This window comes from Mustela erminea, chromosome 7 (assembly GCF_009829155.1).
Source record: "Mustela erminea isolate mMusErm1 chromosome 7, mMusErm1.Pri, whole genome shotgun sequence".
Lineage (NCBI taxonomy): Eukaryota > Metazoa > Chordata > Mammalia > Carnivora > Mustelidae > Mustela > Mustela erminea.
Window position 1 is genome coordinate 34,025,249 of NC_045620.1, and position 22,579 is coordinate 34,047,827.

At 41.8% G+C, this 22,579-nt stretch overlaps 1 protein-coding gene across 4 annotated transcripts in view; it reads left to right on the plus strand.

Moving 5' to 3' along the window:
* Window positions 1-22,579, plus strand: part of PLCB1 (phospholipase C beta 1) — a 688,962-nt gene that overhangs the window by 510,585 nt on the left and 155,798 nt on the right. For all 4 annotated transcript variants that reach the window (XM_032351387.1, XM_032351388.1, XM_032351390.1 and 1 more), the window contains 3 exons: window positions 4,803-4,960; window positions 15,675-15,757; window positions 22,471-22,555. In XM_032351387.1, coding sequence (XP_032207278.1) covers window positions 4,803-4,960; window positions 15,675-15,757; window positions 22,471-22,555 — 326 coding nt within the window. The remainder of the gene's footprint in view (window positions 1-4,802; window positions 4,961-15,674; window positions 15,758-22,470; window positions 22,556-22,579) is intronic.

Here is a 22,579-nt window from a genome sequence, read left to right on the forward strand (position 1 = left end):
AGTCCAGGAGCAGAGTGATTCAGGGTTGATGAAATCAAAGATTCACGGTGTCATCAGAGACCCAGATGCTTTCTGTCTCTTTGTTCCCCTTATGGCTGCAAGTCCCTGTCTTGTGGCCCTTTGTACAAGTGAGGTGGCCCCTTACCATGTAGCCTTTCCTTTATGCTCTATTAGATATAGCCCAAAGCTACACTACACAGCAATCCCTACATTAATCACTAATGTAGAACTCCAGTACATGATCAGGAAGAATTAAGATTTACCTTAGGACTGAGGACGGGATCCTAAACCTTATCAGAACCTTAATTAAATAGAATCTAAATAGAATTCTACTGGTGAGGAGAAAGAGAAAGAAAGGGAAACCAGAAGTGCAAGGTTGGGGTGAGAGTTCAAATTCCCTGGTACATGAGAACATCTCCATTATGTGTACTATATGGGTAAGGGTAAGGAATAGGTCTCATGTAATTTTTGCATCCCAGGAACCAGTATTTTGCCTCCCACAGAGGACATGTTTGGAAATGTATCCAGACCCTAATAATAAGTAAGCGTAAGTTGCTTCCCCACTTTCTCACCTAAGCCACCTTATGGCCATTCAATCCATGTTGAAGACAGTTTCATGGTCTCCCTGGGCTGGCAGGTACTATGCAAGAGACATCAGATCAAACTCATGCCCCTAGAAATGGTCAAGATGAATAACACATCCTATATATTTTGGACAGTTTCCTTAACTGTAACTGTGGGATGAGGTGACCCGAATGGCTGACACAGCATTGAAAGCAAAAGGAGAAATAGTTCCTATCTCCCTTTATTGAAGGAGATACTCTTTATTGAAGAGGACCACAGAATTAACAAATGTGTCACATTCTGGAAACTTTTTGCATGGAGGTTGAAAAGAAGACAATACATAATGATAACTATAAATATAGACAATACCTCAGAAGCCTGTATTAATAGAGGGGTTGTTATTTTCAGTTTTCTGGTGTCTTCCATCCATGGATGCCTTGGATAATCTTAGACAAAGCACATTGAATGTAGCCAGCTCACCAAAGTGAATGCAGTCAAGTGAGAAGTTGCAGAGCTATGACTTGGGGCAGTATTATGAATTAGTCTGAGATGGAGCTTTGGCTCCCAAGTTCAATTATGGACTTGGAATGTTCTCCAGAGGGTATTCACAGCCAGGCAGCGGTGATGTCAGATACTAGCTTCAGAAATAACAAAGGTTGAGGGACTCATGACATATCATTAATCCCAACCCCAGGCAATTCCCTGGCCCCGAAACTATATATATTGGATGTAATAAAATGGAAATACAGTGGGTGGGTGGGATATAATCAAGAAGAGTTAGGAATCCTAGGCGAGAAAAATAAACTAGGTTTGAGGATTTAGGCAGAAAAGGACGAAAAATTGGAGAATATGAATACATATTTGGAAAAAAATCTCCGTAAATGAAGGAAAACCCAGAGGAAACCTAACATGTATGCCAAGGAATAGGACAGTTATGGGTAAATATGAGTTTTCTTAAAATGTGCTTTTTTGGGGAGGCTTCCATTTCTAATAAAGACTATTCACTTTAAGATTGAACAACAGTTGATTTTGGAAAGCTTCTTTGGGGCTTAGGTGTTGGACAATAAACACACCATAGACTCTCTCTCTCTCTCATGTTCCATTCTTTAGTTGTTTTTTTTCCCCTTCATATTCCTTTTCATCTCACAACCCCAACCCCATGACTTACCATGTCTTTAAAAACATTAATTGATCAACATTCAAAAAGTACATCAAATTCCTCTTATTCTTGAATGATAAAAGAAAAATGCATGCAAATCCAAAGAAATGTTTCTAGAAATTTTTTAAATCTTTTTTGACTAAAAACTCTAGTGTGAATTAGGTATTTATCGACTTCAATCTACCATTAAACCTTATCTAGCTTATAAACCCATGGCAACTTCCCTACTGAAGTTAGAAACACTCAACAACCCGTTAATGAAATAGACTCAGAAATCATAATGGTATTGGATAGTCAGTAATCCATTGGATAGTCAATATTCTAGATAGTACACAAGAAAATCTGCTCTGCTCTTTAATAACGTACAATTTTCTGCAGGAACTAACATTTTTAATGAGTTAACCGAATATTCTTTGAATTCTTTACTCCCTTAATCCTTCCCTTAAGCTTAAAAAATCGTGCAAATGACAACCTTTTCTCCTCATGCTCACTGTCCCCTTCCCCTTTTCTACTGTAGCAGAGACTTTTATTACAACAAACTTTGAAACAATTATAAATGGCAAATTGATTATCTAGCATCAGGAACTTTCTAGATTACTTTGTCAGCATTTCTTCTTTTGCAGACACATTTGTGTGTTTAAAATGCCCTATTTTTTTAGCAGAGAAAAGTGATTATGAAAACCTATTTAATCAGCCTTTCATGCATTTACTAGGGCTCCATAGAACTCAAGAATGTCATCCTTTTGTTATGCTGATGTTTGGGTGTTGTGACATGCATATAAAAATAAAATTAAGCCAACAGGCTTAATCCCATTTTCTTTGTCCTATATGTCTCCACCAGGCAGAGCTTGTCGATTCCAGTCATTTCGACAGTTTTCTTCAGTTTGTCATTTTTTAACTATTTAAAAAATGATGGAGACTTATAGAGTGGACATCAGAGAAACTCTTTAATGTGGAAAACCAAAAACTTACATTTGTGTGTTGATGGTGGGTTTGTCTTGAAAGTTATTTATTATTAATCTTTAAAAAACTAACTTATCAAGAAATTAGTACCTTCCAATAACTACTTAAATGAAATACAAATTGTTTGGCTTCCATTCTTTTCCTCACACTTTACAAGTGCCTTAATTATTACAATTCTTATCACTTTACTGGAGGATTTCAGTTCTGTTCACAAAGGTTTTAAATTTTGAGAAAGTATATCAATTTTTTTTTCCTCTGTTGCTTGCTTTTGGTGTCATATGTACAAAACCACTGTCTAATTCAGGTCACCAATATTTATCCCTATGTTTTCTTCTAAGAGTTTTATAGTTTTATGTCTTATATTGTAAGGGCCTACTTAGCCAGAGTGATTCCATCTGGTTAAACAGTGATTTTGTTGTCTATACAGTAAAATTTAAACTGTCCCTGCCCCTTCCCCCTAGGGAACTTCCTTAAAAACAAGTCCCGGAAACCAGTCCCAGTAACAAAGCCCAAATACAAGGGTGGGTCAGGCCAGGTGGAGACATCCAATCAGTGGGGGTGCATACTGTCTCCCTAGCTACCAAGGAGTATAGGCCCCACCCTTTGGGTGCTCTTTGAGCACCAATTCTGACCAAGGTGATAGGCTAGTTCAAATATCTGCTATAGGGTAAATTGTAGTTCAGTTGGTCACTTAGGTGTGACCTAGAGTGACTGTGCAGCTTTCTCTCTGTTATAATCTCATTGGCCACCTGTGTGTGGCCAGGCCCAATCACATGGCCTTTGCCCTTAACAGCTAGTCTGTAAGGCAGAGAGAGGTTGCCCTCTCTGTAAGAGGCATGGCCCCGAACGGTCAGTTTGATTCTCAATGCTTGGCACGAAATAAAGCTTTGCTTGACCTTCGCTTTGTATCAGTCTCACTCCTTTGTTAACGGACCCAACAATATTTAGGAGCTTAATCAATTTTGAGTTAACATTTCTTTTTTGTTTATGATGTGAGATGGAGATCCAACTTCATTATTTTGCATGGGGCTATCGAGTATCGAGTGGTCCTTGCACTATTTGTTGAAAATAATATGTTCTGCAATGAATTGTCTTGGCACCTTTGTTGTAAGTCAATTGACTATAAATGTGAAGGTTTATTTCTATACCCTCAGTTCTGTTCCATTGATCTATATGTCCTTATGCCAGTAACACACTGTTTTGTAGTTTTGTAGTTAAGTTTTGATATTGGGAAATGTACGTCCTCCAACTTTATTCTTATTTTTCAAGGTTGTTTTGGCCCTTGGAGTCCTTTACATTTCTGTAGGAATTTTAGGTTCAGCTTGTTAATTTATGTAAAAAATCCATCTAGGATTTCTATAGGAATTTAACTTGTAAATAGATTTGGGCAGCAGTACATCTTAGCAATGTTAAGTCTTATGTTCCATGAACATGGGTTGTCTTTCCACTTATTTAGGTCTCCTTTAATTTTTTTGGCACTGCTTTATAATTATTAAAGAATATGTTTTACAGTTTTTTCGTTACATTTAAGTTTATTCCTAAAAATGTATTCCACTTTTGAAAAGAAAATGTTCAACTCTTCTAAGCATTTGTTCCTTGGACAAACATGGGATAAGTGTTGATTTAAAACAGAATAACCTTAAAGATCCAGATTAAAAGACTGAGTTTTGAGTTTTAATCTTAGATCTTCCACTTATCAGCTTTGGAAACGTGGGCCCACAAACTGCTCTTTGCCATTTTCATTCTCTGAAAATAAATATTTAAAAAATGAAGGTAGTTAAACAAGAGAGGTTTTTATGAAGATTAAATGTAGTAATACATGTAAAGTCAGAACTATAATTTGCACATGGTAAGCAGTTAGGAAACATGAGCTCTTGTTACTGTTACAATGTTCTTTTCCTTCTATTCTCTCTTCCCTGAAACTGCTGCTAGGGAGCCACAATTACCTGTGGGATTATGCCACTAACGTCTGGTATGTTGAGCCAGAAGGTTGAGAACAACTACACAAGCTCTTCAGCTCTTTGTTTTCCCATTGTTAGAAAGATTTTCTAGGAAGCCCTCCATGTCTTCCTTGCTTTGTAGGATTCTAAGGATCATTTTGTTGGTGCTTTTACAGCTGGCCAGTTGGCTGGAAACTCCTCTGTCGAGATGTATCGCCAAGTGCTTCTGTCTGGTTGTCGCTGTGTGGAGTTGGACTGCTGGAAGGGACGGACTGCTGAAGAGGAACCAGTCATCACCCACGGGTTCACCATGACAACCGAAATATCCTTCAAGGTAGAGTGAATAAATATTGCTGATAGAAGAAACTAGAGAGGGGCACCTGGGTGGCTCAATGGGTTAAAGCCTCTGCCTTCAACTCAGGTCATGATCCCAGTGTCCTGGAATTGAGCCCTGCATCAGGCTCTCTGTTTAGCGGGGAGACTGCTTCCCTTCCTCTCTCTCTGCCTGCCTCTCTGCCTACTTCTGATCTCTGTCTGTCAAATAAATAAATAAAATCTTAAAGAGAAGAAGAAGAAGGAGAAGAAGAAGAAGAAGAAGAAGAAGAAGAAGAAGAAGCAGCAGCAGCAGCAACTAGGGAAACCTGAACCCTTTTGGGTAAAGCTTCCTAAGGTTGAAAGTACCAATGGTTATAATTAAGTCCATAGGCTACTAATCATCTTTGCAGTTTCACAGGCTAAAATTTAGTAGTGTATTAGTGGGTATTTAGCATCATATCATGGGGAATTGTGGCGTCTCAAGAGAAGTGCCTTAGAGAGGACTTACAGGATTTGGACTTATATTAGGTGATTTGGGTGAGGGTTCAAGAAAGTAAGGTTAAGCTATGGATTGGGTAGAACCAATAAGCAGAACTAATCCTGTGATTGGTTACCTTAATAAATCCTATCTAGGAGATAAGATTAAAGCTGTAATTGATAAGGAACTTCAGCCATCTTTATTAGCCAGGAATGAGTGTATGTTTGGTCAGCTCCCTTCTCTTTCCACTCAAGGCTCCATCCTACATCATAAAGGGCCTAATACTCTTGTATAGGGACACAGAAGCCGGAATATCCAAGTTATGTTCACATCCCCTGAAAAGAGCCATCCCCAGGAGCTTGGAATAATTTGGGTGGGGGAATTCTGGGACTCTAGGGACCCAGAGAACAATCTGGGAAGAGGATATATGGGGCTATAGGGGAAATGTGCTTTTTTACTGACTCAGGCTTCTCACCTCTTTGCAAGTAAACTAGAAAGGAAGGGCCAGAGGACAACCTGTAGAGCACAAATCCCAAGGCATGACCCCCATTACCTGTGTTAGCTGGGTCTCAGGACAGAACTGGCTCTGGGTCACTAACTCTTGCCCTAAGCAACCAAGAAAATAGTCCAAGTGTGTGGATAGCTAAGGTAAGGGGGGTGGGGGGGAACAAAGCCATTGAAAATGGGGTGGTCAGTGTGCTGAGAGGATATTGGAGGAATCATACATTAATGTCCCCAAGATTGGTGACAAATCTTTGGATGAAGAAGTGAGATACTTGCCTAAGTCTTTGCTGAATGAGGGGAAGCTCAGTAAATGGCACGAGAGAGGAAGTGGTAAAAGCTGGTTAGAGTGCCTCATAAGAACTAGGCACTCAAAAGTAACATTAGGAGCAAAAAAAAAACCCCACTTCCCAGTGTTTGGCCCCAAGGCACCTGGGATGTGAGAAAATAAACGACATCACTTGAGAGAGCAGCAAAAGAGAAGCAGGATTGTCAAGGGACAACCAGATTTCACTTGAGATGAATGGATTTCCTGATCAAAGGTACTATATTTGACAGTAATAAAAATGCGTTCAGAAGTGATACCATTAGCACCTTAAAATCTGTTCACTATGTTGTGTTTAGGGAATTTGACTTTTCATGATTTCTTAAACTTGGGCTACAGCCCAGTAATTAGAGACACATAGCACCCTTCACTAAATTTTAAGATAAAGTTTAATATGAAGGTGACCTTCATTCTGATCAAATCTTTACATTTACCTCTGCTCCTGAAAGGGAACACTCAAGTTCTTTTGGTTTTCTTTAATGGAAAAATCAGTAGGTTTTTATTTCATTTCCATAGTCCCCCATTCTCCCAGCTCTTGCCATTGTCCTTTGTCAGCTCTCTAAAATATCAACCCCTGAACTCGCTGGGCTCTTTAAGAAAAGGTAGGGCACTCCTGATGGGGAGTGCGTGCAATTTGGGCTCATCTGGCTGTTGATGTATGTAGATAATTCTGGGAAGGGAGACACCACATTCTGATGGAGCCATTACTGCTCTAATGACCTTGTGAATCAACCCAGTACCAGGAGGGCCCTTCCACTCCTTGCTCATGGTCCCCTTGGAGACCATGGGGAGTAATTGTGTATTCTTTTTTTTTTTTTTAAGATTTTATTTATCTGTTTGAGAGAGAGAGAGAGAGAGAACAAGCAGAAGGAGAGAGATAGAAGCAGACTCCCTACTGAGCAGGAAGCCTGACACAGGGCTCGATCTCAGGACCTGGAGATCATGACCTGAGCCGAAGGCAACCATTTAACCTACTGAGCCATCAGGGCACCCCATAATTATATATTCTTGAAAATTAATAATCCTTAAGGTTCTTTGAGTTCTGGGGTAGGATGAAGGAGGGTGTTGGCTGGAGAGATAAATACCAAGCACATTCTAAGGCGTATTTCTTTTAGGTAGAGCATCAGCTTCTTGATCTCAGCCACCAAGTCAGTTTAGAGGGATTCTTCCTATGCCCTCGTCTATCAAGCCGTTCCTCAATCACATCTCTGGTCTCAGAGTAACAGCCTGATTGGACATCTCTTCCTGGGCTGGGGAAACATAATTTCTCCACCACATCCACACATCTGGGGACAGATGTAGATACTAGAAGACTAAATCTAGCTGAGAATACTGCTTCCATTCTCTGCCTGACAGTGGTGGGGGTAGGGGGGCAAAGGGAGGAGGAAACTCGTCTCCCCAATGGTTGGCTTGCCCAGCCATGCCTCTTGTTAATGCACATTTGCAGGATGGATTATTCTTGCAAAGATGTGGGTAGGTGGTGGGGAGTGGGCGAGGCTAGGATGGCTGTGGATAGTAAAAATGCCAACCTGGTTTGTGGACAAAGAGTAGGTGCTCTCTGCATCAAGGCTAGGACTGGGGTGAGGCTTAATGTGGCACCTCACTTGCAAAATTTGAGGAAGCATTTGCCCTCCATGTCATGGACATGTAGAGTTGGCACCCAAGCTGGAGTGTCTCTTTACATTTTGCACTTAGACCCTTCCCTTGCCTCAACACAGCCCCAGCTTACTCTTCATGGTCAATAGCACAGAGTCTGCTTTTCCAGAAACCACTAAGTATGTGACTTAGGAAGAAAGGGTAAGAGAAATGGGGCACAAGATCCTGTGTGATCCACCCCCCCTCTATCCCTTCCCCCTCACTCACTTGTCTGCAACTCAACTGGGCTCTGCTATTCCTTTATTTATTTATTTTTTAAAATATTTTATTCATTTACTTGGGAGACAGAGAAAGCATGAGCGGTGAGGAGGGGCAAAGGGAGAGGGAGAAGCAAACTCCCTGCAGAGCAGGGAGCCTGATGTGGGGCTCAATCATGAACTCATGACCTGAGCCAAAGCCAGATGCTTAACCGACTGAGCCACCCAGGTGCCCTGGGTCTGCTGCTCCTTGACCATATTAGGCAGGTCCTATCTCATGGCCTTTGCACAGACTGTGAGGCTCTGTCTGGCAAGTTCTTCCCCCAGGTATCTGCGTGGCTCACCTCTTACCTCTTTGAAGTCTTTCCGAAATGCCACCTTCTCAAAGAGGTCTACTAAGACCACTCTATTTAGTACCCCCAGCCCCAAACTCCCAATACACTCTCCAGCAGCAATTTGTTTTTTCTATTTATCAAGTGGCATGTATCACCTCCTGTCACTCTGCTTCATTTACTTCATTACTACGTTTCTTGTTTTTGTCTGTCTCCTTCTAGTCTTCTACCATCATGTAAGCACCACAAAGACAGAGATCTTTGTTTTGCTCCCTGATCTGTCCCAAGCACTTTGAAAAGAATCTGGCATATAGTAGGTGCTCAATAAAATGTGTGTGTCTTTTAATGACTCTTCCCATTCCCAACCAAATAGACAAATTACAGCATAGCTTTTAATTTTAGTCTTTCTTGTCTCTGTCCATCAGATAAATGAATTTTTTTCCTCCTTTTTAACGTATCAAAGTCCACGTATGATATGCTGGTGGGCAGTGAAAAGATTCTCCGAACGTTTGCCGCTTTAGGTTATCCCATATATTTGGACCTGACTTTGGTGGTGCAATTAGGCTGTATTCTGTAGCCACAGCACATACTGCCAGAGCAAAATAAACTGATTGCAAAAGTTCATCATTTTTATGTCACGCCATTTATCTGTTCTCCATCTATGTAATCTGAAAAGCTTCTGTGCAACATATCCCCAAAAGTGAAAGTTCCTATGGGCATTTACTGCCTGTTTATTCTACAGGCCAAAATAAAAGGTTATGTTCTGAGAAAGGAGACATGCTGTAACTCAGCATCTTTATGGAGGACTTTTTATTTTGCACTCTGGATTTATTTATTATTTATCTCATATATCTGCTGTTCTGTTTTCTTCCCTCACTGCCTTAGCCTTTCTGATGGTTACAAAATAGTCATTCGCCACTTGGTCTTCATTCTCTCTGCTCCTACTCCATCTCCTTCCTCCCCCACACTGAACACCACCACCCCCGCCCCACTCCATCCCCAAACTGCTCCTTTTTCTCCCTTCGGGCAGCTCCTTTGTTACCAGCAATTGTATAAGGTGGATAAGTGGGCAATGTAATAAAATCGATGATGAAAATATATTAAATTTGAGTACGTGGTTAAATCGAGCATTTCTGAAAATAAAGCTCTGAGAAAAATAATAATTTAGGATGCAATTTAACAGCTCCGTAGATGGTCCCATAAAATGGATATCCAGATACATCCTGCTATCATCCACGAGGGCTAAAGAATTTCAAGGGCATTTTTTCCCACTGGAGGTTAGTGATTGAGCCATATGGTTTATAGATTATTGAATCCAGTGTTACAAGTTCCTGAAAAACAATTTTGGCTTAATAAGGAGCAATTGAGCAGTCAGGTACTTTTAATCTACTGTCTGCTAATGATAGCTTGGATGTAAGAACCAAACTTAAAGCTTATAACAGGTTTTCTCATCCTCAGTGATCATGCACACCATACAAAACATTCCTACGCCATTTAAAAATGAAAATTCTATAGAAGAACTTCTGAATTTTTCAGGTTGCTCCCGACTACAGTTATTAGAAGAACTCTAGTAAGTGCTTTCGTTGGCTTTGAAGGTTCAAAAAGCTTTCCTAAGCCAGCGGCTGAAGTTACGGTGATGTAGGAAAGATGGACAGTGGGAGGGGGAGAGGATGGGAGGAAAAGAAAAAAGAGACTATAGAAGTTAAGAATGTATTTCTGGAGCTAAGGCCAAGGTTTTGATACCAGCTCTCCTGGGGACTGGCTGCAAGAGCCTGGAGAAACTCCCTTACCAGACCTCGCCTCTTTGATCTGAGGACATTGGAAATGATAATAGTGCCTACCTTCTAGGGTTGTTGTAAGCTTTCAGACACCCTACTTAACACCCAGACATTGCTTAGAACAAGATTTGGCGTGCAATGAGTGCTCTGTACATGTTCGCTATTGATACTATATTGAAATTTTTAAAACCACCCTTTAGCTTTGTTTCTGTAAATGTAATGATTGTGGTACTCCATAGGCAAAGAGTATTTATGAAGTCAGGACGGTGCAGAAGGATTTGAATTAAGTCAATTTCAAGGCTGCCTCGGTAGAGACTGTAGATGCCCTCCACACACAAAGCCTTAGTGTCTAGGAAGTTTCTAGGAAGAAACTCAGAGCCCAAGCTAAACACAGCCCAGCCTTGGTTAGAGGCCCAGTAGGAGCTAAGAAGGGTGTCCTAGGTCAAGTGCAGAAGACCAGAATGCCAGAGGCAGGAAGAGGGGAGTAGTGGGAGACACAGCCAGGAAGGTCCAGGAATCCCAGAGCACAGCTGCTGTTCAGGCTGTACCAACATCCCAGCTGTGGGAAGAGAAAACCAGAGGCAGGGAGATAGGAAGATAGAGGAAGGTACAAACTCCCTACAAACCTAGGAGCGGACCAAGAAAAACACTCATATTTCATTTGCCAGAGCTTAAGAGAGCCCTTTGACTAGAAGCAGAATACCCATTTTCAAGGGAGAGGGGGTGCTTTTCTCACTTACTTTCAGACCTGACTGTCATTGGCCCAAATGCTCATGGGGCAGGTCTACAGTCAACCTTCACTAATAAAGGCAGTTGTAGGAATTCTCAAATAGCCACAGACAACAATCATCAGAAAAGTTATCAATGACTAATTACACTTTTATATGCTATTCTTTGAGAGTTTTTTTGTTTTGCTTTGTTTTGTTTCTTTAGGGGAGCCTGGGTGGATTAGTCAGTTGGGTGTCTGCCTTCCTCTTGGGTCATTATCCTGGGGTCCTGGGATCAAGCCCAGCATTGAGCTCCTTCCTTAGTCAGGATCCTGCTTCTTCCTCTCCCTCTGCCTACTGCTCCCCCTGCTTGTGCTCTCTCTCAAATGAATGAATAAAATCTTTTTTAAATTTTTGTTTTAATTAAAAAATGATTTTTCTTTAATGCAACACTCAAACTTAATTGGCAATTTTGGCCATGAAATTGTTAAAGTTAACTGGGCTATTGAGTATGGAATCAATATTCAAACTTCTTTGTTACAAAATAACATTTGCCTGTGGTTACCATCGGGTTTTAAGCTTTGCTTAAGCCACTGATCAGACTAGCCCAGGGTTTGACTGACTACCTTCCACACACCACATTTAGCCCATCACCTGTTTCTTTGCATGCACAAAGGCAAAGTTGAATAATTGCCCTAAAAAACCATACAGCCTAAAGCCTAAAATACTTACTCTCTGGCCATTTGCGGAATGTATGCTGACCTGTGAAGTGGTCAACAGAAAACTGAAGTGGAATACAACTAGATAAATGATGTTTCTCTTCTGTTAAGAATGTTCAATTCATTCCTTTACTTGAAAATATTTAGTGAGAATCTGGGCACCTAGGTTGCTCACTCAGGCATCTGTCTTAGGCTCAGGTCATGATCCCACCACCCTGGGATCCAGCCCTGCATCTGGCTCTTAGCTTAGCGGGGAGTCTGCTTCTCTCTCTTCCTCTGCTACTCCCCCTGCTTGTGTGCTCTCTCTGTCTGTCAAATAAGTAAATAAAATCCTCTAAAAGGTTTTTTTTTTTTTTTTTTTTTTTTTTTTTTACGGAATGTGTAGGATATGCCTTAACACGTCATAAGTCCTAGAGACAGAGCCGTGGGGAAAACTGTCTCCACGAAGCTTATAGTCTAGTGGAAAGAGATAGACCAATATAAACACACAATATGGCACATGGAGACATGCCCTTTAAGGCAACATCAGTAAGTATTGAAGGAAAAGGGGGGTAAGATGTTCTTTTGCAGTAGGGTGGTGGTAAAGTCTTGGGTAACATGACATTTAAGCAGAGACCACCACCCCCAAAATTAAGAAAGTGAGTCTTGCTTTCAGGTAAGAGAATTCCTAACAGAAGTAACAAAGATGAACAAAGAACTGAAAGAGATGAACAGAAATGAAATCCTGCTTGGTGCATTTGAGGAAAAGCAAGAAAAGATCAATAGACTATATCTGGGTGAGCGATGGGAAAGGAAAAGGTGACAAATTTAGAGAGATAGCAGGTGCCAGAGCTAATAAAGAATTTGGATTTCATTCAGCAAAACGGAAGGCCAGTGAAAGGTTGACTCTAAAGGAGTGAAATCATCTGATTCATGTTTAAGAGCAATCACTCTGGCTGTGGTGTGTAATGTTAGGGGGAAATGCAGAAGCCTCTGTTGGGTTTTGCCACAGTAACAGGACCACTCCCTGCCCCTCACCCCTGCCCAGAATCTCAGAGGTTTAGAGTCACAAATAATTATTTCTCATTCAGATTAGATGTTAGCTGTTGCTCTGATTGATACTGTCTATATCCCATATAGGAAGAACAGCCCAATCTGGAATGTCACTGGGCTCATGGCAGAGGGGAAAGAGAAATGACAGAATCACATCATGGGGGAGGGGGAGCAGGGGTGCCTGGGTGGCTCAGTCGGTTAAGTGGCTGCCTTCAACTCATGTCATGATCCAAGGGTCCTGAGATCAAGTTGCTGGGTCTCTGTCAAATAAACAAGTAAAATCTTCAAAAAAAACTTAAAAAAAAAAAAAAGAATCACAGGGTGGTTCTTAAAGACTCTGGGATCAGTATGTCATTTTCACACTCATTTCAATGGCCCAAACAAAGGACATGGCCATGTCAGTTGTCAACAGATTGCACAGGAAGGGGTGGCGAGTATGTGGAAACAATGATGACATCTACAAAAGCAGTTACTATACAGGTTTTGGGTCAGGATGTTACAGGTAGACATGCTGAGATGTTTTATTTTGGATAAATTTGGGGCTAGATTGCTGACGATCAAAAGATACGAGAGAAGAAGTCAAGAATGGCTTTAATGTGTTTTGCATTTAGTGGCTACAATAGGGCCAAATATATGAAATCAATAAAATCCAGTTCCTTTTTATTCACACCTAATACCACTTTCTGTGTGATATCTATTTGCAGTTATTTTGAGGGCTTTGATCTTTGGTGGTTAAGGTCAATAGCTGCCTGACTGTTACTGCAGAGGTTAAAATCATGAAGTCTAGAGTCAGGTAAATTTCCCTGGAGTTTCTTGGATTCTCCTCTTTGTGACCTTGGGCAAATTGGTTGATATCTCTGAGCCTCCATTTTATAATTTGGGCTGGTGGATAATGTTTTCCTTAGAGAATGTTTATAACATGAGTTAAAATAGGTGTCTGGACTGCTCCTTTAATGGTAGCTCTTGTTTGTATTAGTAAGAGTCTAAGAGGGAAGGTTTAAGGTGAGTGGGGAGGGAGGCACCAGCACGGGAAGAAACCTGAGTTGATTTAAGAATCTATTTCATCATGAGATGGATGGATCCTTTACTTTTTCTCCCTGGGTCCTCACAACAGGCTTGTGGAAGGAGGCTTGTCACCCTCACTTTACACAACAGCAAGCCAATGCCCAGAAGCACTGAGTGATTTCTTCCAAGGCCACACAGTTTGTAAAGCTAGGAAGTTAGGATTCAAACACATGCCCATTTGAATCTGAAGTTTGTCCTCAAATCAATCAAGAATTTCAAGTCTTGGTATTGCTTGCTATTTAGAGTACATTTATTTTTGATGGCATCAACTATCATAAAAGTTAAACTGATAATGCATGAAAGGCAATCTGTGAATTCACTTCTAAGAAACAGAGTGGATCTTTTGCTCTGTGCAGGCAAATCCTTCTCAGAGGATATATGCAAATGTAGTACAGAATTAGAAAGCCTTATTTATACTCTGGGGCCGGGGGAAATAGCTTTCTCACATAGATATAAAGAAAGCAATGCATTGTTTAAGGAACATAGAGAAGATAGTGGAAAAGTCCCAGGCAGAAGGAATGAAAGTAGAAATCCCTACTTGAAAAGAATAAACAAAACTAAAAACCAAACATATGAGTACACCAGTTCAATAAGGAAAACATATTGAAAACCTGGCGCCCAAAGCTGGTTGGACTTATATTACTTTAGGTGATCAAAGATGAAAAATAATTTAGAGAAATGCAAGAGACTATAAAAAAGTATTCACTTTCTCTAATTCAATAATTTCCCTTCTGAGAATTCATTCCCTGAAAGTAATTCAAAATACTGGAGGAAAAAAACGGAGATGTTCTTTGTAGAACTGTCTCAATGATAGCTCTTTAAATATGTCTGTCCAACAGTTGGGTTCGGGTTAAATCAATTATAATTCAACTGCTCCTTAGAATTTTATACAGCTATTAAAGCCTATGACATACACATTCTTTAAAGATACAGATTGAGGAATGAAGTACTAATGCAAGTTACAACATGGCTGAAACTCAAAGGCATGTTAAATAAAAATGGTGCTGGACCATTTATAGGAAATGTTTGGGATAGGCAAATCTAGGGAGACAGAAAGTAGATTAGTGGTTGCCTTGGGCAGGGTGCATGGGAGCGGTGTGGGGAAGGGGAAATGGAAAGTGGCTGCTAACGGGTACATGGTTTCTTCTGGGGGTGATGAAAATGTCCTAATTTAGATTGGGATGATGGTTGCACAGCTCTGAATATGCTAAGCACAGTCCAATGGTGCAATTTAAATGGTCGCATTGTATCTCAGTAAGGTTACATTTCAATTACAATGTTCCAAAAAATATGAGCATTTACTATAATGAAAACCAAGTTGTAGAAATAAAAGAAGAACAAACTAGAAGTAAATACAACCACATACCAACAGTGGTTTGGTTCAAAGGCTGAATGTATGAGTGAACATGTATGCCTTCTCTCATCCAAATTTTTTCTAATGTGATTAGATTTCTTCTTTTATATATATGTAGCAAATAGAAGAAGAATGATTGTCTTTCCCTCTCCACCAAACCAGTCTTCTTTCTTTCTACTTTGTTAAGTCAAGAATCAGAAAATTTAGGGGCATCTGCGTGACTCAGTGACTGACTCTTGATTTCCCCTCAGGTCACGATTTCAGGGTCCTGGGATCAATCCTTCATCGGGCTCTGCACTCAGCAGGAGTCTGCTTCTCTTCCTCTCTCCTCCTTTCCCTCTACCCCTCCACCCTGGCCCATGCTCGCTCTCTCTAAAATAAATATATCTTTAAAAAAAGAAAAGAGAAGGAAAGAATCAGAAAATGTACAGACCAGCAGCTTGCACAACCCCTTCAGGCCACCTCAGGTCTTTCCCTACAATTCTATGAATGAAACAAGCAACCACGTTAATGGGTGTAACCCCAAAGGGAAACATATCTACATGTTAGAATTCTGGTGTATTGAATATATGCGTGTTCTCGTTTTTAGGAAGTGATAGAAGCAATTGCTGAGTGTGCATTTAAGACGTCACCTTTTCCAATTCTGCTTTCATTTGAGAACCACGTAGATTCGTAAGTATTCCGCATGTTCACTGGGGAGTCTCTTCCCCTGAAATGGGTATGTTTAATAATTGTGCACCAATTTAAGATTACTTGACATTATTAATGGTGTTCTTCATTGATGTTGTCTTAAATGTCATGTTTTCACCACCATATATTGGGATTCACTCCCTTAAACCTCATTAACATTTCAATAATCCACAGGACTTGGGGAACCTAGTTACAGGCCACAGGATTTTGAAATGAAGGACTCTTCTTTTTGCAACATTGTGGAATAATACCGAATCTCTCTTCCAGGGGGACACTTTTATAATCCTCCTTCAGTAGCCCCTCTATTGCATGCAAATTTGTAGTCCGTTTTGCCGCACAAAAATGGCCAGTTCCAAGCACTCTGAAGCTGGTGGAGGGAAAGTTCTGAATTCTGTCCTACTGTCTGGGTTTACACAGAACCCAGACCACCTCCTCTTCCTGTTGATTGCTCTTGTTTGTTACTCTTTGTAAATATGGTCCTATTTCACAAAAATAGCCTGCACTTATCGCTGAGCCACACAAAGAAAAGATACTTTGACTTAACTCTTTTATATTCATTTTATCACAAAATGCCAGGGTTAGATGCATTTACATCTAAAATACAGGCATTAGTTTACCCTATAGTTACCCAGTTTAAAGTGCTTCAAAATGAAAGAATCTTCTCTCCATGGACTCAAAATTCAAGAAACTGGAATTCTAGTCCATGGAATGAATGGCTGAAGATGGCGGTGTAGTGACCACTGTTACTCAAAAGAATATTTGTGATACCCCCTCTTTCATTTCAATGATCCAAGCCAGATTTCTCAATTAAAAGCCAACAGCACCTATGCTAATGTGGCTCAAGGGTTTGTTTGTTTGGTTGGTTGGTTGGTTGGTTTTGGTTTTGTTTTTTTTTTTTAACACTTCTTCTTACTGGAAGTCTTTCCCAGACCACTGATTGATTCCCTTTGTCCAACTAATTTGCAACCCATGCTTCAATTTACTTATTCCTTAAGATTTCACTAAAATCTTGAAAGAAATACTTTGGCTCATGAGCCAATTTCAGCCTGAGGAATTTCCAAGTGTTTACATGTGATCATCGGTTATTGTGATCATGGAGAAGGGCTTTGTTTGCAAGTAACCAATTTTATAATTATCTGTATTTCCAATTTGCCCTCAGGAAATCCATATTACATTTACCAGCTCATGGTTCTGTTGCACTGGGAAACAGTCAGCCAATGAATGATTTAATAATTTGGCAGATAGTTTTTCTCACACTTCTGAGGGGCAGTTCCAGAGAGAAGAATTGATTCTGTTTCATTGCTATCTCTCTTTGAACTAAAGGGAGTGTCTCTTGAGTTCCTGTATTTAATACGTCATTTGCTGTGACCACCCTGGCTTGCACATGAGTGTTTTTCCATCTCTGCCTATCCGTCTGTGATTGGGCTTTAACAGTCCTTTAACACCTTTCTTTCAGGCATTGTAGTTCCCAGACATGTTGATGTCCTTGTTTGAGAAATATCTCTAAATCTAGCACATTTATGGTCTTCAAGAAATGTCTCTATATAAATTAGACTAAACGGAAAGCTATAGTTCCACTGTTGTTTCCCGCCTGCTCACTGAGCTTTCCTATAAGGGAATCAGAGAGGTATCAACAACCACCACCGCAAACATAGTAACAGCTAATATGTATTGAGTTTATATCATGTGCCGAGCAGCACACCGGTGTAAGGCCATGTAACCTTACAGGTGTAAGGTCATGTAACCAGAAACCTGGGGACTCCTAAGAATAAATATTATTATGATAATCCCTGTTTTGCAGATGATGAAACTGTGCCCCAAAGAGACTGAGGAATTTACTCAAAGCCAGGCAGCTAAAAGGTGACCGAGCTGGGATTCAAAATCTGGGATTCAGAAATCACAGGTTTCACCAACACTATCCCCACACCTAAGCAAAGCCTTCAGAATAATCGAATTAAGACAACCAGAGCCTCCGCAAAGCAGCTGTAAATGTTCGCTTTTATGTGGCTTGTGATCCTTAACCACAGAACGTTTTTTGTGGTTTTCAACACCAAACACCCAGAGGGCCAAAACAGGGCGTGAAAACCAAACCTTGCCTTGTACAAAAGAGCAAAAAAGACAGTACCGTGATACTGTCCGTCCTGGTTTAAAAATGAGATATTTTGCTCTTAAAGGTTTCTTAATAATTCATAAGTCACAAGAGAAAACCTGAAAACAGCTTTTCCAGGATTCCCAGATATCTACCCCCAATCATGGAGATGCAGTAAAATGGTAAGGTAGTGAGGTCTGCTGTGGAGGAAAGCTGTTTGTTTCATGTTTCCAGGATCCCTGAGCCTCGCATGTCAAAATCGCTCAGCTTCAATCCTCTCCTGGGGGGATTATCACACACCCGAAGAAAATTCATAAGCTTTTTGCCTTTGCTGGTAAAACCTCGTGTTTGACTCGTGGGCCAGCTCACGTTGTTGCAGAACCCGGTGCAGACATCTTCACTCGCAGCCTTCTTTCCCACTAAACCCAGAAATAAACTTCAGAATCCTTCGCAGCACAGTGACCAGGAGAACACCCCCACCCCGAAATAATCCGCCACCTATCTGCCGTCTGTAGTGGACCATTTTATTCCCCCGTGTCCTCTGTCTACAAAATGTCAGATTCAGAAGTGTGGCTCAGGCTCCTTTCGAGCCGCACCTCCAAAACAAACTCACGTTGGAAGAAAGGAAGAAATCCACTGGATTTTTCTGGTTTTCCCCTCCAAGTACTTGAAATTCCCCATCTCTGTGCGAACAACAAAGGGAGATCTAACATTAGCTGCTGGCAGCTCATTCTTCTCCCCGCCCCGCCCCGTGCTCTGCCAGAATCCCATAAAATGCAGATTCCTGAGCCTCACTCCCATACCCCATTTTGAAGGTACAGAAATGAGACTTTGAAATCTTAAAAAAAAAAAAAGCCCTAGCTAACTCTGATGCTTCACCCCATTTGTGAGCTAGCATTTTCATTAAAAGCATTCTACACAAAGTCAAGAAAGTAACCCCTAGCTCTGGTTCAGCCACAGATAATGTGAGATTTGGGACAAGGTCCTTCATTTCCAGGGGTTATAGCTTCCTCCTCTATGAAAAAGGAGGTTGGTTTAGTACAATGGGGAGGATTTACACCATCAGGTTTTGTGAGGCACAGTCCTTGGTCGGAAAATTGGCCTCTGGGCCTGGAGCCTCTACTTGAAGGGTATGTGACTATGTCCAAATGTGCCCACTGTGGACTGAAGCTCAAAACGTATTTGTGAGTATTTCCTGTCATTTCGTCTCTGCCGTAGCTGATGTGGATGCCCTGAGCGCCTCAGAATGTTTTTTTTTTTTCCTTGCTAATGGCAGTGTGAATGTCTTTCATTTCTGCAGTTCTGACCCACAAAGTTGCTTTGTTTTCCTCCGACTTTGTACACTGTGCTCTCTGCTCTGATTCGGTTCCCTGCCTGGTGTGTGTGTGTGTGTGTGTGTGTGTGTGTGTGTGTGTGTGTAGAACAGCCTGATTACCAAGTAGCCCATTTTACTTTTCTTTAAAACTCCCCTTTGTTCTCTTCGCCTCAGCTGATTTTGAGGCAAATTTGAAAACGTCCGATTAAGTCCCTTTTCTTCGATCGATCCGTGGCCCAGCAGCACCTGCCTCATTGACAAGCTTGGTAGAAACACTGAGTCGAGTCAGCTGGCTGGCTCGGTTGATAGAGCCTGCGACGCTTGACCCCAGGGTCGTGAGTTCGAGCCCCATATTTTGGGTAGAGTTTACCTTAAAAAAAAAAAAGAGAGAGAGAGAGAGAAAGAAAGAAAGAGAAAAGAAAGGAAGAAATGCAGAATCTCAGGCCCCAGGCTGATGCTGCCTAGGAATTATCATTTTCTTAAGACCCCAGGTAATTTGGATGAAGTGTCAGAGCTTGTGTTAAACCCTGTGGTCCACTAACTATACCGTCATCAGAGCAGCCTGCCTGCATTGTTCCGAATGCAGGTTCCAGGGTTCCTCTCCCAATTCAGTGAATCAGGGTCTCACCCTCAGCCCTACTGCCCGCAGCCCTAACAGCCCAGGTGATTCTTTAGTGTAATCAGGCAAGATTTTTGCTCAAGCAAAATCCTTCTTAGGCCCTGGTTTGGGGACAGGGGCCTCTACCGGTCACCTGCTTAGGGACACCTGGACCATCACCTCAGAATCCCTCTACTGGTGTGAACATGGCTCCACTCAAAATCCTGAAAGCAGGGAATTGGGGTGAAGCTCTCTACTCTAGGTCTCTGATCAAAGGAACCTGGGGCTCCCAAGTTCCAACACTCAAGGAAAATGTCATCTCCTTCAGCATCTGCTGGCTTATTGTAATCTATCACAACGGTTCTCAAACTTGAGCGTGCATCAGAATCATCTAGAGGGTTTGTGAAGACCCCTGCGCCCTGCTTCTCTGGAGAGTCTGACTCAGAATCTGCATTGGAAGCCTTGAATCTGCATTTCTGGCCAGCTCTGGGCGCTGTTGATGCTACGGGTCCGCGGACCACACTTGGAGTCGCAAAGCTCTGTGACACTGAATGGCATCTTTCTGTGAAAGTAAAATGAAGGGTTTGGACAATTTCTCCAATGCAGCCTGGACCGTGTTGGCCAGACACAGGTGGACTTGTCTCAGCCACAGCTGCAGTTCAGCTTATCTGAGCCCCCAAGCTGGCTGTTTTTTGAGCACCAGTGTCTGAACAGAGGATGCCCAGGGCGGTTCTGACAGATCAGCTACCTCTCTGTTTGCTCTCCAACTTCTACTGAGTTGTCCTTAAACAACCACCCCCAAGTTTTTCAGGATCAGTTCTCCGGGTGGCAGGTTCTCTCCTCTCCCTGATCCAGGTGAGGAGGAATTTGAAGGCTGCATCAGCCACACAATAAAATCTCCTGTGGGCCAAGGAAGGACAACGAGAAGGTGGAAGGTCGTTCTGCAGGGTTTCGCAAGTGCTCGAATCTCTTCTTCGCCTCCCCCTGAAGTTCCAACAAAGCAGTGACTTCGGGTTTCCACCTGAACCCCAGAGAAGTCATTGGATCCCCCAAAATATATGCCTTTAAAAAAGGCATTTATATCCTTTTAAAAAGGCTACAAAAAATGGGTTTCCCTGTGGATCGTTGTAATATGATTTGAATCCCCAGAGCACCCCCTTCCCAAGGACAGTGGTGGGGGGACCAATCCATGATCTAGGCTTAATAGTTACAGAAGAGAGAAAGAAAATAAGAATCACATTTTATAATCGATTTGAATTGTAGTAAAGAAGGCCTTTTTAGGGGCGCCTGGGTGGCTCAGTGGTTTGGGCTGCTGCCTTCGGCTCGGGTCATGATCTCAGGGTCCTGGGATCGAGCCCCGCATCGGGCTCTCTGCTCCGCAGGAAACCTGCTTCCCTCTCTCTCTCTCTCTCTCTCTCTGCCTGCCTCTCTGCCTACTTGTGATCTCTGTCTGTCAAATAAATAAATAAAATCTTTAAAAAAAAAAAAAAAAGAAGGCTTTTTTATCACTCACTTATTCTTACTACAACCCCACTTCTAAAAATGTATTCACATTACAGCAGGCAGAGACAACTATTGGAAATCAAGTTTGACAGCCTGTAGATCACACTCACAGTTCATAAAACCCAATGGAATTGGATACATTTAAAATGATATTTAACATTCCACATGAATAAGAAAAAAAAAATGTTATTGCTTTTTAAAAGGTCAAAGGAAGCAGGAGTATTGAAAGATGCCGATGTTCCCTCGCATCGACTGGGTTTCTGTGTTAGCAAGCACACACTCGTCCAGGGGAGCCGGTCCTAACCCTGGACCATCTTACATCTGCCCCACTCTTTGAATGGGTCAAAGGCATTTGCATCCATTACTCCACTTTATCTCGGCACCTTCTGTCCTTTTCCAAGAACAGTTATTGTCCTCATTTTATAGATCCAGAGTGGTTGAGAGCCTGGAGCTCATCTCAGAAAAACCGGCAGTTCCGGGCTTTGTCTGTCAGACCAGATTCCTTCTGACCCATAGGCAGGCTGACACCAGCTCTCCTGCCCTATGGTGCACGTAAGAGGTGCGGACACCTTTCCCCAACGCACCTGCTGCTTTTATCTTTCCTCCAGGATCCCCTCCCAAGTAGACACACTTCCGCCGGACCGCCCTTCTGTGGTTTGAGATTCTATGCCTGTGTGTGTGTGTGTGCGTGTGTGTGTGTGTGTGTGTGTGTGTGTCTTTCTCTCTCCCTTCCTCCCTCTCCTCTCCTCTCTCACCTCCTTAAAAACACTCCTCCGCAGCCTAGCTTTCTGCAGGTTAGACAAATCTCTACTGATTGTTCACCAGGAGTCGTGGATAAGTTCTGGCCCCAGAGTCTTACATCTGACTTAGAGTCAGGAAATTGAACAACAGGGACTGAGTCCATAATCCTGAGACATTCCAGAACCCAGTGACTGGCAAATGACCTGCTATGCTCCCCATCTGTGTCTGTGGAGGCCAGCCTTGGGAATAGCCTTAGTGTCTACCTGCCATGTGGTAATCAAATTCGCAGAAGTCAGAATAATAAACTAGGGGTTTAGAATGATAAATACTAATCCTGAAGGGTAAGATGGGTGAATCACCTCTTTCTATAACTAATAGTATGTAAGAATCCTGACCAAACTCTTGAAATAATCCTCCTCATTTGCTTTTTTCTCTCTCATTCCCCTTAGCCCAAAGCAGCAAGCCAAGATGGCGGAGTATTGCCGACTGATCTTTGGAGATGCTCTTCTTATGGAACCACTGGAAAAATACCCAGTAAGCAGTTTCAAGGTTCACCCC